Source organism: Amia ocellicauda, chromosome 13 (genome assembly GCF_036373705.1).
Source record: "Amia ocellicauda isolate fAmiCal2 chromosome 13, fAmiCal2.hap1, whole genome shotgun sequence".
In the NCBI taxonomy this organism is placed as follows: domain Eukaryota; kingdom Metazoa; phylum Chordata; class Actinopteri; order Amiiformes; family Amiidae; genus Amia; species Amia ocellicauda.
In genome coordinates this window covers 23,972,457-23,989,184 of record NC_089862.1, presented here as the reverse complement: position 1 = coordinate 23,989,184, position 16,728 = coordinate 23,972,457, and the positions used below count along the sequence as shown (strand labels likewise).

General features: G+C 36.4%; 1 protein-coding gene across 1 annotated transcript in view; it reads left to right on the top strand.

Annotated features, from left to right (window-relative positions):
* The first annotated feature begins 4,823 nt into the window (after window positions 1–4,823).
* Window positions 4,824–16,728, top strand: part of LOC136766632 (complexin-1) — a 47,821-nt gene continuing 35,916 nt past the window's right edge. The window contains exons 1-3 of the mRNA XM_066720234.1: window positions 4,824–4,931; window positions 5,368–5,615; window positions 6,712–6,827. Coding sequence (XP_066576331.1) covers window positions 6,797–6,827 — 31 coding nt within the window. The 5' untranslated portion in view covers window positions 4,824–4,931; window positions 5,368–5,615; window positions 6,712–6,796. The remainder of the gene's footprint in view (window positions 4,932–5,367; window positions 5,616–6,711; window positions 6,828–16,728) is intronic.

The window sequence follows — 16,728 nt, the reverse complement described above, 5'->3', positions numbered from 1 at the left end:
AAGTTAAATCACATTGTTATTGCGAATGGCAGGTGCATAAATTGTGTTGTCACACTTAAGTTAACATTTCAGAAGCAGCTTTGGAGTACTGCACAATTGCAGGCATGTGGAAACATTGTGTCACATTTCATTCGGTGCTACTGTTTACTTTTTAGGACTCTCTGAATATTTCACATTATAATATTAATAATATATACCTCTGGCTGCCTCTGTTGTTGTGGGTCTTTGTGCCCTAGTTAACTCAGGGACATTGCTGCAGTGCCTTTGTGATTTCTGCGTTCAGGTCTTCAGCCATTGACTAGGCTTTGAGTGCATCTTGGTCCCTTTGCTCTGAGGAGGTGTATATGCCCTCAGTGACAGATATAGGTGAACACAGCTGAGGTGTTCTTTGCAGCTGAGTTGATATTTCTCATTTTCTTTATCCAAAGTCTTTGCTCAGCTGTTTTATAGCACTGATGGATAATGGGCTGCTGCTTCCTTACCATGGAATCAAGGTCAAAACTGCAGCATTTTACTTCCATGGGCTTCACTGGGGCATCCCCCTCTCTTTTCCTGCAATTGGCAGACAGGTCTGTGTACATGTCCTTCTTTTTCATGAACGTATCTTGGTCTGGTCTCCTTGTGGCTTGTGAGTTCCATCGTCAGGGCAGGTTTAGCAGTTGGAGGCAACACCATGTCAAGATTTGTTGAAGACTTGGCAAGCACTAACAGAAGAGCATTGCTTTCTTCAGAGTCCTGGAAGGGAGAAAACTCAAAGCTCAGTTTTTAACCTGGAGGAAGGGCTGACTGGTCAATCGGCTGCCTTATATTTGGTAGAGCAGCCTATTGAGGACTAGATATTGAGGATTTCAAGAGTTTTATTTTAAAACTGCAGTAAAAAATTAGGGATTAAAATTCCACATTAGACCTGCACTACAATACATTAGGTAATAGGAAAAAGGATTTAAAGCAGGATGCTATTAAATGTTGTATGTGACACAGCTTTACAGAATACTAAAAAAGTTTGCTTATGATCAGCTGCTAATGCAGAGAGCTCCTTTGTGATATTGACTATTTGATGCTATCCAATTTCTAACACATTACTATAGTTTGAACCTGAAGAATCTGAAGAGTCCTAGGCAGCACAATCCAGTTCCTCTAATAGACTCTTTGCATATCTTTGGAATTTCTAAGCTATGAGCAGGAGCAACAAAATAACTCAATATTTAAATTTGTATTCAACAATTTTATTGTTTTACTTGCTTTATATTACATCTATGTAATATTCTTTCCTTAAATTCTAAAAGCTTTTATTTTCTCTTGAAAAGAAACCAAATTTTTGTTTTTTATTGAGAACATTTTACATATAAGTGAAAGTAATCAATTAAAAAATCATAGAAAACCCTGAATTTCTATGCTTTGCATATCTATTTACCAGACAAACAGAGGTGGAAGGGTTTGATCTCTCCAATACAATACACACACAACAAAGCACAGATCTGCAGATTTAAATCCCCAGTTTTAGAGAAATTGGTAATGAAAGTGGGGATTACCTATTTTATGTTAAATATGACTGTAAAAACACAACTCAAACCCATGCTTACATGAGTGTTGAACTTTATTTATATTGAACAAACTTTTCTACTAGAAGTGAATGCATTATAAACCCCCATAGTTTTGTCTAGAGCAAAACTACAGTATGCTTACTCCTGCTTTTTATATTCTGTTGTCAGATGTGCAAATGGGGAAGAAATTAAAAGGTGTCACTTTGTGTCTCAAGGCCAGTTGGTTTGAGAATATTATTACCTGATTTTGAAAATATTTTTAGTGGGAATTTGTTCAGCAGTGCCCTTCATTAGCCACAAACAGCTGATGCGATCAAAACACATATAGTTCTAGATACCTGGACCTAGTTGAGAAGGAGAACATATAAGCAACAAATATCATTATCTGTATCTTATCAGGATGAAACACTGGGTCCCTGTCGAGTTTTCTAATAGAACAAGTGAATACAGACTCAGAACAATACTACATCTCATCTCTGACCTTAAATGCCTGTACTGTTCAAAGAACTTAATACATGATTTATACATTTTAGGCTTCTACTATCATGAAAATTAAAAGACAAAAATAAAAAATGTTTTATTTTAGAAATGCATGTTTTTCCTAATGAAATAATAATGTTACACACATATAAATTAAAATCTCTAAATGCATATGCAGGGTGAAAAACAAATAAAAGACTGCACATTGTGTAAAATCTAAAGAAAATATATGATTTTAAAATAATAATTTTAATGTCTCTGTAAGGTCTGTCATAAACTGAAGGTTGATTTAAATGTAAGTTTTAACTACATTAGAATATGAAACAAATACAGTGAATAGAGCAAATATAAAAAATGGCAAAAATTTGCTTTCTGGAAGAAACCTCTCAGCCGGCTGAATAGTTTAAATGCACCAGATATTTACTACTATAACTTGCAACTGTGCTTTCCAATAGCTTCCACGCCAACAGCAGTGCTATCACAAAAGATGTAACCTGCCTTGTAGAAAAAAATATATATATTATTTGCCTTGGCCTATGCTTACTGCTCTTAGAATACATCTCTACAATTTATGGTTTAGAAATTGTGAAGGAACATATTTCACATAAGGGCATCCTTTATAAGGGATTGAAAGAAACCTCCAATGACTTGTTATTCTTTTGCCAGGGAAGCTAGAAATCGCACCTGTACAGAAGGATATTTACAATGCTGTGAGTGCGAGCAACTGGAGCATAACCATCAAAGGGACAGTGTGCCTCGGATGTCCATTACTTTAAGCTAATGCACCAGAGTTGCTCTGCCCTTTGCCTGAGGGAATTCACTTGCTATTCTATGACAAGCAAAGCATGAGTGATGTTGGACAATTTCTGGAGCTGAGATGCAGTAAAATCTGTTCTATATGTTTAAGAAAACAAACAGTTATTTGATCCTCACAGCTTGAGTAAGATTTAAAAGTTGCATTTTAAAGATGCAATTGGTTTCTAATTGAATTTCCAAAAAAAAAAGGAAGATTGTCTATAAAACAGCTATAGAAAGAATTGGATAATATATGCAGTGATTACATATATACAGAGGCAATTGAGTTTACAAATGGTACTTGTTCATTCTTTGGATCATATATAGTAATGGCAATATATGAGTGGGTTTAATATAGTGTGATGCCATGAGGCAGAAGTACACTTACACACTATGTGGATGAGATCAAGAATCTCAGTGAGTGGGATTACATTCAATTTCTTGCTCAGAATCTGTATTAGAATTCCCATGGATTGTGTTTGTTTGGCAATTGTTTCACAGGGAACTCAAGCACAGTCCATAATGTCTTAATGTCTCAGTGAGGCTGATGTTGAAGTGGTAAAGCAAAGAACATTATTTCTTTGTCTTCCCCGAGCAGTCAATTCCATCCAGGCACAACAGGTTAATGCAATAATTCTCTCACTGACAAATTATAACGTTTTGACCAGTGCTAATGAACTAAATGCACAGCACATTATCCTGTCTGATTGGCCTTTTCCACTGTTCAAATATAGAAATTGCTTGTCTAAGCAGACAATTGTTTGTTCCTTTACCCAGATCTGTTAACCAAATATCAATAAATGTAGTATTATTCTTAAAAAGGACTTGAAATATTTTCATGCTACACTCAGTTATACAGTGATCTGATATATTAATAAGCACCCTGAATATTTAATCAGGTAATTGGAGACAATGATGATCAGATGATTTCTTATTTATAATCAGAGGAACATGCCAGAGGAAGCCCCAGAAGCAGAAATCTAGTGCATCTCCACAAAGCTGGCAATATTTTTCTGGAGAATGGTGCTTCAGCTCACAATGACTGTGAAGTGCAGAGATAGCAAGAGATTAAGGGTATAACTCGACGATGGCTTGTGCAGGTAATAACCCCTTGGACTATGTTTGGACAATTCCTCCACACTCTCTGTACTTTTGCCAGTTGTATATAGTCTCCCAATAAGATCCTATTCTTTCAAAATGTAATGTCTCTTCTTAAATCAAGATTCTTTACAGCTACCTTTGATGATGCATATTTTTTTGTATGAATAATACTATTATTAAATTATTTATTACTACTATTACTACATATTAAATTCACTATACTATAGTCTACTGGGTGGTTTATCTACTTTACATCTGAAGGTAGTCATTCATGCTGTTACCTATTCCTATTCACCATTCATAAAGATGCTTAAACGTATTTATTTTTCACTCCAGATCAAAAAATAAATCTTTGTCGTAACAATTCAGTGAACGTTACAAAAAAACATATCACGGCCCTGACGTGTTTTTTCTGCAGTCTCCTTGTCTTTCTTACTATGACCTTGGTCCGCTTCACCTGCACGAACTGTACGGGCCTCCATTTATCAGGTGACGTCCACACCGTCCAACATGTAGTATGTGTAGTATGTGCATTTTAGTATAGGGAAAAAGTAAACAGGTAAGTTGTATGATATACTGGGTGCATGAGCGGGAGTATTTGCTATACAATATCACTGGCACACGTGCAATTCGGAAATAATACAATGCATATGATGTCCCTATATGTATTAGTGTTATTATTATTTGGATGTGTGTAAAATGGCTGTGGTATTTTCTGTGCTCCTGCATTCTCGTACTGATGCCACCCCCCATCTTCACAGTTCGCCACTCACGCTACAGAAGAGAAGGGTGTGTGCCCATGTTGTTTCTAAGCAGGATTTATAGCCTTTATTTATTTATATCCCGATAAAGCACGTGAGATTTAATATTCTCGTTATTTCTTTTAAATGCCATCACTGGAAATAAAATGCATGTCTGTTAGCGTTGGTATTCGGAGGTTGAACTTGAGGAGAAATAACCGGGATATCTTCGGCCGTGCTGGCGCTTTAAATACCCCAAGGACAAAAAGAGGTGAGCATGCTGCAGAAACGATTAGGCTACTGAAAGATGAACAGCCAGTGTGTGCTATTCACTCCAAGCGTCTCTGTGCCTTGAGTCTGTGCGGCAAAAGCAGGATGTATTATACCCTGAGAAAACCAACAGCATAATCAAGACAGATTCTAAAAAAAAAAAAAATTGAAATGATGAGCATAATAATTAAAAAATAATCTCGACCTTCTGAGAAATATAAAACAACGAAAATCGAATACGGATGAGCGTATGTAGGTCAGTAATAGAAAAGAAGAAAATCAGAAGGAAAGGGGGCTGTGCAAGGCAGACAGGTCACTAAATACACTGAGGGGGATTGTTTGGTGTAGTAGTGAGCAAGTCAGGAAATGCCATTGCAGGAAAAGGGAGGGTGCAAGAGCGAATCAGCAGCATTCATAATTGATTGCTCTTTTCTCAGTGTCAGGACGTGGGACGTTTCAGAAGGTAGACCTCCATGTGATCCACTGAGTTCCTTCAGCAGCAGCTGCAGTTCCCTTCACAGACACTCGGACAGGCACTGTGCAGGAGGAAACAAGGACGTCCTTAGACTGGGAAAAACAGGGATGCGCCAAGTGAGCAGTTAAATACCCCCTTCTTCTAATCAAAGGAAACTTCATTTTGGAGGGTTAAAGCGTCGTTTTGTATAGAGCCAAGTCGCCGGGACAGGTAATTATTGTGATTGTTCTGAGGGAAATCCTACTTAGTTGTTGCCCGTTGTCGGGACGAAAGGGGAGCTCTCCTCTTACAATGGTGCTGAAATCTGGCAGCGTAAAGGAGAAGGAAGTGATATTGCGCTTTCTTTCGTACATAAGCAAAAACTGGTTCAGCTAAGGTAATATGCTAGCACCCTGCACGAATACAATATCTAACACTACTTAAACCGTTATCGCCTCCATGACATAAAACAATCCAGGTTGCGAGCATGTATCAGTGAGCCGCAATGCATCCCGTGAACACTGGAGATTATACAGATAACATTTCTATTAATTGGATGATAGAAAGTTTTCGCTTTGGAAGCGGATTACTGAGCTCCGGAAGCCGATTACAGCCTTTTTTTCTTCCTAAACCTGATGGAGCACATTGGAAACCCAGTGGTAAACAAAAGGAAGCCCCCAAACAATGAGTAACCGATTGACATTGGATATACATATGTTTCCATATGAGTTGTGATTTGGGACATTTTAGTTTGCAATGTCCGTTCCTCAGCTGCCTTTAGGACGGGCTATAGTAGCCCTATTCTAGTTTCTAGTGTAGTACTAGTATAACTATATGCATATATACATGTGCATTATATAACTGCCGTACGAAAATGATTTGTAAACGTAAAAGAGACTATGCTGTTTCGTTATTTAACCAATACCTTGTTTCAATTACCTTTCAAAGTTTATATATATATATATATATATATATATATATATATATATATATATATATATATATATATATATATATATATATCAATCAATTGGCCTTTCATGTTCTTCACAAGGCCCATGGGATGAAAGGTTAACATGACCTTTAGGTCTTTAGGCACAGGTAAGGTATTCAAGCCAGTTTTTACGTATCAATACGTTTTTACTTTATGTCAATGTTGTATTTGAATGGCCATTTAATCGCCATATACAATCATCGTAATGTATTATTATTATTATTATTATCATTAAACAGTATGCTTTCCGAAACATTATCATACTCTTGTATACCTTTTCAAGAGAGAGCAGTAGCTTTTTATATATTTATTTGTGTGTGTTGTAATTTATAGATCTGGCAACAAAGGACTACTTTACCTGTTTAATCTGAATGTAAGATTGTGAAGCAAAGGAAGGAAGGAATTAAAAGCCATCGCCATGGATTTTGTTATGAAGCAAGCGTTGGGAGGTAAGTTGCTGAACAAGCTTCTTGCAGGTAACTTAGAGCCCCGAAGAGTAGCATCGCAGAGGAGCAAGTTCCGACCAAGACAGACGCGGTTTGGGTACAACTTATTCTCCCAAATCGTTTATGATCTTTCATTCGGACCATGCGGATGTACACATATCTATTATTAATCTCCTAATCTCCTCTCCTTAGTTAATCTACATGGGAAGCGCTTTTAATTGGAAAGTATTGGAAGGAATGTTTCCAGTGCGGCAACAATTGCTTTGAGTGTTCAAACAAAAGAGTGTGATAATAGGAGAATATAAATTAATTCACAATTCCAATTCCAGGAAATGTCCATAGAATACTACATTTGGAATCTCTTTTTAAATATTTCAATATAATAAACACTGACGTTGTGTACAGAATACAGTTCCACCCCCTCTCCCCCATCAGTTTAATTTAACATAATAATTCAATACTTATTCTGGCAGAAGTAGATGCATATTATAATACATAAGGAATTTGATAACTGGTGACGTCACATAATTTTGTCGCACTGGTGCGAGTGCAAGAGCAACACTGCTTGATGTCTCCAGAATGCAAGATGACAGGTTAAATGTTCAATGTATATGGGATGCCGTACTCTACAACTTGAAACAGGAATCGCACAAATCCACCCGAAGTTATTTCCCCTTCTCCGTGAGACCGTTTGTTTCCAGTTTCCACTTTCCTATGTTCGTCAAATATGCAAATACTATTAAATCAACGTAAATGTATATATTTAATCGCCAGTTTTAACCCAACTGTATACTCAGTCATTTTGTGCATACCCTGTGTCGTCGCTTTTCAGTACAATGTAACTTTTAGTCAGTTTTTGTTTCTTTTTCCTTTTTCCAATTCCAAGACCAATTGGATCCCGGTGTTCTGAGCATATATATAAATAGATATATTCTAAACTACATACATACATACATACATACATTAATCATTAAAATATATACTTCAATTAATAACATATTTCAGCTATATTTAAGTATGTATTCATTTATGCACATTCGGAAATCTCGCTTTGTACAAATATAGCAAATTAATATGTACCTCAAAAATTTAAAAAAAATCTTATGAATTTGATAGTCCAGTCTCTATTGCTTTGTTTACGTTTTCTTTTGAACAAACATTGATTTTCCAGTTTCTCATGTTTATATAAATTACAATAACGTGAGGCGACGGCTGAACCTAGTGACGTGATGGATATCAAAATATGGAACTGCTGATTGCGGCGAATATGCTGCAAAGAGGTGAAATGGGATTCATTCCATTAAGCAGCCTTTTAGATAAGGCCATTTGTCAGGTCTCTGGTCCAGTACACAGCTACATCGATAAAGAAAATGACTAAAATCCACTGAACTGTGTGCAAAATGATTTTACTCTTGAGAGAATTGAGATATGACAATGTAGGTTTTCTTCTAAAGCAGTTTTGATCTTTTTTCCCTTCCATGGGCAGAATGCAAACCTGTTGAGAGGATTTCCCTGTACATACAATATTTAAGTGCTGGATATGTCGGTTGCTTGAGATTTCACTTTTCATAACTTCATTCAATCCAACACCAAACAGAATGGATCTGTATTATTTTGATGGACTGCAGGTGTCATGAAATTCAGTATTTTGTGAACACTAGATAAATATTTGAACTGTGGTGAAACAAAAAAAACACACCAAAAAACAAACACAAACAATTCACACTGGCAAAAATACATACAAAGAGATAATGTCCCCTTTTATTTGGACTGTTTAATATATTAAAATATGTCCCTCTTGGCTACATCAGATTGTGGATATCCCTGTTGCATTTCTGTGGGGTTCTCTACAGTATTTTATATATGAATCCATTTATTGACACAAAATATAAATCTATAAGACAAATATCAATGCCCTTTGGAGTGTAAATCCTTACAATCTTGTCTGGCAAATACTTTTACTCTTTTTTTTTCATTTTAACAGTGAGAGACAGAATAACAGCAAAAAAATCCAGAAAAACGCATTTCAAAAAAGTTATAAACTGATTTGCATGTTAATGAGGGAAATAAGTATTTGAACCCCTATCAATCAGCAAGATTTCTGGCTCCCAGGTGTCTTTTATACAGGTAATGAGCTGAGATTAGGAGCACTCTCTTAAAGGGAGTGCTCCTAATCTCAGCTCGTTACCTGTATAAAAGACACCTGTCCACAGAAGCAATCAATCAATCAGATTCCAAACTCTCCACCATGGCCAAGACCAAAGAGCTGTCCAAGGATGTCAGGGACAAGATTGTAGACCTACACAAGGCTGGAATGGGCTACAAGACCATCGCCAAGCAGCTTGGTGAGAAGGTGACAACAGTTGGTGTGATTATTCGCAAATGGAAGAAACACAAAATAACTGTCAGTCTCCCTCGGTCTGGGGCTCCATGCAAGATCTCACCTCGTGGAGTTTCAATGATCATGAGAACGGTGAGGAATCAGCCCAGAACTACACGGGAGGATCTTGTTAATGATCTCAAGGCAGCTGGGACCATAGTCACCACGAAAACAATTGGTAACACACTACGCCGTGAAGGACTGAAATCCTGCAGCGCCCGCAACGTCCCCCTGCTCAAGAAAGCACAGGTACAAGCCCGTCTGAAGTTTGCCAACATCTGAATGATTCAGAGGAGAACTGGGTGAAAGTGTTGTCGTCAGATGAGACCAAAATCAAGCTCTTTGGCATCAACTCAACTCGCCATGTTTGGAGGAGGAGGAATGACCCCAAGAACACCATCCTCACCGTCAAACATGGAGGTGGAAACATTATGCTTTGGGGGTGTTTTTCTGCTAAGGGGACAGGACAACTGCACCGCATCAAAGGGACGATGGACGGGGCCATGTACCGTCAAATCTTGGATGAGAACCTCCTTCCCTCAGCCAGGGCATTGAAAATGGGTCGTGGATGGATATTCCAGCATGACAATGACCCAAAACACACAGCCAAGGCAACAAAGGAGTGGCTCAAGAAGAAGCACATTAAGGTCCTGGAGTGGCCTAGCCAGTCTCCAGACCTTAATCCCATAGAAAATCTGTGGAGGGAGCTGAAGGTTCGAGTTGCCAAACGTCAGCCTCGAAACCTTAATGACTTGGAGAGGATCTGCAAAGAGGAGTGGGACAAAATCCCTCCTGAGATGTGTGCAAACCTGGTGGCCAACTACAAGAAACGTCTGACCTCTGTGATTGACAACAAGGGTTTTGCCACCAAGTACTAAGTCGAAGGGGTCAAATACTTATTTCCCTCATTAACATGCAAATCAATTTATAACTTTTTTGAAATGCGTTTTTCTGGATTTTTTTGTTGTTATTCTGTCTCTCACTGTTAAAATACACCTACCATTAAAATTATAGACTGATCATTTCTTTGTCAGTGGGCAAACTTACAAAATCAGCAGGGGATCAAATACTTTTTTCCCCCACTGTAACTCCTCCTTATGGTCTTTCATAAACTTTGTGTATTGAGTGATACATTTTAAAATAAAATAAAATACCATGTATAGATTTGGATTAATTATCTTGTGTCCTGTGCATGGACTCTATTCAATTAGTGTTATTGTTTAAATGGCAACCCCATGGAAGTAGTTAATATATTAATACATGCCTGTTAAATGTTCACTGTTTTCATATCCCTTTTTTTTCCTAAACTGTTTTGTGTTAAATGTCTCAGTTTGAAGGATGTATAAAAATGTGAGTTCCTTGATACCTTTCTTGAACACTTAAGCTACGGAAGGGAACCGTTGTCAGGTGCAGGACATATAACCTCTGCCCTCACCTGCATGGCTGCAGGGAATGCTATTCTGAAAATCCTGCATGGTCATACACTCTCTGAGACAATGCAAGGCCAGAGCTGAAGTGACTCAGTCATTTTATGGTGATGTAATCCTAAAGATGGATACATTTGCATTTAATACAAAAGACCCTTAAATATGAGACTTGGGAATTTGAAGACAATATATGAAAAACACATTGGAGATTAAATGTAAGCATTGCTATTACAACTTTTTCCACAGAACAGCAATTTCATATTTCACATTTTGTTTTGGTTATTGTCCCCTTTCTGAATACTAATCTTCTGCAACATCGAATATAAATTTCCTTCTACATCATCACTGTTTTAATTCAGTGTATCTGGTTCACTTTTTATAAAATATTTAAGTATTGGTTTTGAAAACATACAACCATTCAGTATTGGGAACCTAGTGTGTTGGTGGAATAATACTTAATAAAGTATATAAAATTGATTATTCCTTGTGGTCTGTGCATGTGTGGGCTTAAAACTAAAAAGCCGGCTTAAATCAAAACTTTGACCCAACCACTAATAGAAAACTACAAACCTGTACATTGTAGCGGTTACAATTATGATTAGAAGAAAGTGTCATCTTACTAAAAATGAAGCCGCAACTGAGTACAGTTCTGTAGTTTTCTAATAGCGAGTGGGTCAATGTTTTGATTTAATCCGGCCCTTTGTCCGCTTTTATATCATTTTTACTTATTTTTCAAAATTCTTGTTTATTTATTAGATGATGACAAAATCCTCAATCCCCAATTGCACAGATCGGAAACAATCTTAAACATGACATAAGGTTACTGACTCGTGAGGAGCTTTACTTATCTTCAGAAGATAACTGATTCACCCTGGTGTGAAGCATGACCATATTTTGATTCTTCTTTAAGTGTCCTATTCATCGAAGCCCAGCAAACACAATTCACTGTGCCTCCCTGAACATTTCCTATTTTAACTAGAAGAGGTGTCATTCAACCTTGCTGTGTCATCACATACAAATATCCAAGTGTTGAAATTCAGTACTGATGAGACCTGTACAATGAATCTCCATCTATTTGCTTCTCAGAATGCATCCTTACTCACAACCAATTCTGAAGAGCCAATGAAAAATAGAAACACAAACATACAGGTCTGGAAAAAATTAAGAGACCACTGCAAATTATTCTTAAATCAGCATCTCTACATGTATGGCAGTCATTCCATTCCATTCATGTTTTTAGTTAGAATTTAGGATAAATGTTGTCAGTAGTTTATAGCATAAAACAAAAATGTTCATTTTACCCAAACACATACCTATAAATAGTAAAACCAGAGAAACTGACAGTTTTGCAATGGTCCCTTAATTTTTTCCAGAGCTGTATGAGATTAGTAAGAACAGTTTTGTAGTGGACTGTAACCTGCATTAACTCAATGAAAAGCGCTGTAGAAATGTTCTAAATATGTACATGTATGTAAGCATTTCTATACCTAGTTTGTCTCCTTTGGCCATTGGTCTCTGAAACCACTATCAATCTCCCTAATTATTTCCTGAGCATGAGTAGTTTAAATGTCAGATCATCTGCATTTCCCAGCATTAAAGATGCACTTAACATAATTTACTTCTGTTGCACGTTTAATTATATTTTCTAGTGCTTTACTCAGGGAAGAAATCAAATCAGTTCACCTTTTACTCATGGGAAATAAGTGTTGTACGGGATATACACTGAATCGTATTGATTTATGTACTGACCTAGAAACAGGCAGCACATTTGCTGATCCTGCATGATTTTAGCTGTGTAATTAGTAGGGTGAGTGTATGGGATGGGAACCACAGTGAAAAATCTATACATTAACCAAAAAAATTGCCAAATGGATGATATAGTTACATCACTCAGGAGATATTAACACTGTCAAGAAAGTATTTTCTGTGGTGCTATATTTGCAGACAGGGAAACATTATTGAAGAAACGGAAACAGGACAAACCTCACAGCACTTATTTATAATATAAGACCCATTAAATCGTTCCATTTGTATTGTCTACTTCCTGGAAGTTATCATGTGAAATGGAAATCAATATTAGGAAAGACACCACAAACTACATGAAAGGCAAGGCAGTTAAACTCTGCAGTGGGAAAATAACAGTCAACAGTGTTTAACACTCATCATCTTCCACGAGAAAACAAAGCAGTGTGGGGTCAAGGATGGCCTGAAGGAGCTGAAAACTCTTACTGTGAGAAAACAACAAGGGACAGATCAACACACAAACAAATGCAAAATAAATGTATGAAAGGAATGGAAAACACATTTTAAGCAGAAAAAACAAATATGGTGGTTGTATAACCAAGCAGCTACATGCAATTATCCAACTTTATTGCCAGTCAGTTGCTTAATTTACCCTGGGACTAACCAATGCACCTACAAATAAATGCTCACCAGGTCATAGACCTGGAGATTGGGATGTCCAGGGATAAATGTAAGGTATGTATAACTGGAGACATGGTTTAGCATCTTCTGATGTGAAACTGGGGAAATTGTCTTGTTGGAAGCGTCAGTGGCTCCAAAACATGCACTTTACAGCAAGTAGCATGGTTTTATCAATGACATTAAAATTCCCATAGTTCTCAAGGATTCCCTGTATTCATCATGATTACTCCATTAAGCATTTTAAAAATATAACCTGCATTTAACCACATTAAATTGTCTATCGAAATCTTTTCCACTACTGAAATGTAAATTTGTTTCTTTCCTTTGCTCAAGCAAGGTGGTCCTTACACATTTGCAGTGGCATTGCAAGTTTGTTCCTTGCAATGCCTGTCTAATTCGTTTTTACTGAGGTGTAACTGAAATCTTGTGATTTTCTTCAGCACCTATCTGTCTTGATAATTGCACATGATCCTTCACAGCTATTTTCTTCACAAGTTCAGCTCTTCTTTAAAACCCACCAGTTGTTTTAAGTTACCAAAGCTTCCTAGTTCTGCAGCTATGAAAAACGCTGGTAAACCTTTGTTAATAAAATTACATCTCAAGATACCTTTCATGGTTTATTTTAATTTGTGCTACAGAAATGGCATACATCAGAGATGCTAATATTTGCCAAGATCCAAGGGGTTTTCATTAATGTTAATGCACAAAAGCAGTTACTTAGCCCTGTGATGATGTGTAATTATGATACCATTGTACAGGGAACTGCACCTCAGTTCTGAGTCATCGTATGACTGTAATTGGGTTTATGGGTCTTCCATGATGCCAGATAATAATAATTGTCACAGTTGTTTCTATGCAATAGCCATCCCTCAGGTTGTCCCTCTTACTCTGAAGCGTCCTGTTGTTGATGTTTTCCTTATGGTTCATAGGGCCTGGGCAAATCACAGATGCTTTTCATCAAGTTGTTACACTGCTAGCATCTATGGTTTAAGGGATGGATAGACCCTAAACACTTAAACGTCCTAGTGATTTCACAATGCATCGTTCCTGCGAGCGATGTTCCCAGAGTATGGTATCCTTACACCATAGAGCCGATTAAAAAAGGCAAACTTCAATGCCTTTTATGCATGGATACCTTTGAAGCTGACTATATATGCCTATTATAGATTTTAATACATAAATTCAACAGTCAAATTAAGAGAACCCTACAGTTTAGCTATGGACTAACAGTATTATATTCTGGGAAGAGTATGTGTTATTATTTCACTGAAAAATGTGCTGTCATGCAGTATCCAAAAGGAAAACAAAAACATCCATCATTCACACTACAGATTGCTTGTTTGTGTAATTGTGCTATTCAGGGAATCGGAGAGATGCTTCAAGGTGTCTGAAATCTGTGTCAGTGGATCTTATAATCTTAAAATATAATTATTTTGTACTTAAATTAGCAGTATAAATATATCCAGCGCCACTGGACATCTATACCCTCTAGAGTATCCAGTACTGACAAACTTTATTCTCCATCCTATTTAGACATATATTGCTTTTGATCAATGTATCCTTCAGTATAATATCACAGAACTTTTTAATACTGCTCCGCTTTATTTTTAGATTTACAGAACTACATTTTTGTTGTTTTTGAATGTATCATAAGTATTTAATTATCCAGTGAATAGTATGATAAATGCATAGTTTGATTGTGAAGAACTGAAACAAACCCAAATGAGTGATACATTATAATGTCGAAGTGTGTGGATTTATTACTTCAAGTGTAATCAAATTAAAACAGTGTGCAACTTATTTTAATTACTTTGTAAAATTAGTTCAGTCTAATACACATTTAGTTTAAATAATAATGATCCTATTCATGGAAAGGATCAACTTTCTGTGCCTTAATTTATAACCCCAATAACAGAAAATGTGTTTATTGTAAAATAAATTCAAGGACGACTTTGTTAATGTTAATGCACACGTATGCTAACTGATGCTAACTATGTTCAGAGAGGGATTTCATCATGGCAACAAGCTCGTACTTTATGAGCTCTGTAACACAGTCAGAACAACATATTTATGAAGACAGCAGCAATGTATATTTTGTTTTGCCTTACGCATAATACCTGGGCATTTTATGTTTTTGGATAATATTTTGCCTGTTTTAGGATAGATTTATATTAAGCCAAATAGGCAATTTGTGCTGGTTTTATTTCCCACTTGATTTTCTGCTTTCTATTTCCCTCCTGGTCAGGTGGGGATCTGATATGCAACAATGACATTGAGGATTTTTAGAAAGACTGCATAAGCGTTCTCTATCATATCTTAATAGCTCATGGTAAGAAATTGCTTGACAGGACGATATTTCATCTGCATTGCTTAAAATCAAAGTTTTCTCTCATTTCCGAAGAGATCATAACTGATACATTTTAGATATGACTTTTGGAGTGGAAATTCAAGCAGTGCTGCTAACGTTTTTTTTTTTTTTGCATCCTTTTTCACGGATTTATTCAATCTTGCCATTGTGGTTCTAAATTTCCACACTTATAATAACTCTCCAAAAGAGTGAGAAAATACAATGCTTCTTTGTAAAGTATACAAGAACACTTGAGACATCAATGCACACTTCTCAGCTATCACTTGGAATCTGTCTTTAAAGCCAACGCAACTGGAAAGAAAAAAATGATCATTGAGTACTAATATAATTTTAACCCAAACACTTAAATTTGATGTAAAAAAATCATAACCATCTGCCTCTACAAGACAGCTGAGTTTATTTGCAACAGAATTCTATCTTTGAATAGCAACAATCATCGACAACAAACCAATTGAAATATAAGCTATCACTGTGCATCTGATCTGTGACAGATACTTTTCTTACCAAGCAGAGCATAAGTGATTTGACAGAATCTAGATTAAGTTGTACAAATACTTCCAGCATCAATTCACATATAGTTTATTTGAATACTAATTATGATTGAGTTTAAACATATTATATACCTCACACTATTATTTTAATTTGTTACTGCTTTCATGTTGTTCTTTATAGTTATGTCCTAAGTGGCTAACCTAATCTTTCTGCTCAAATTGCATCACGAGTCTTTTGCCTGTGGGTTGTTGGTTTTAATCCAGGTTGTGACATTCACCAACTGTAACTGCTAGCTTCTGGGGAGACATGAAGCCCTGGCTGTGAGCTTGGCTAACCAAGTGTGGGGTGCTGCAGCATTTAACAGTTTAGGATATGGGGTTATTTCATCCTGTGACCGACACCTAAGCACTACTCTTTGGTTAATGGATATCATTTGCAAAGGATGTCTTATCACATGTTCCAGGGCATTGCAGAAAAAAAAATATTAAAAATAGGCAAAATAAATTAAATATCTATATATAAAATCTTCATGGATTATTAAGAAATTGAGATGCCTTTGTTTCATGCATTTATTCTTGGTAGCCACAGAAATAATGGATACATTCAATAAACATATACATAAATGCATTTCTACATTACATCATGCATTATAGTGATAGCTTTACATTATACCCCAGATTGAATCTTGCAGGTAATATTCAGGTCTTCAGAAAGCCTATTTGTAATACAGAAGAAAATAATAAATGAAGGTTAACAGATTGTATTATCTTTACTGCTTAAAGTAAGGGAGTATTTTGCGGAAGATATATAACA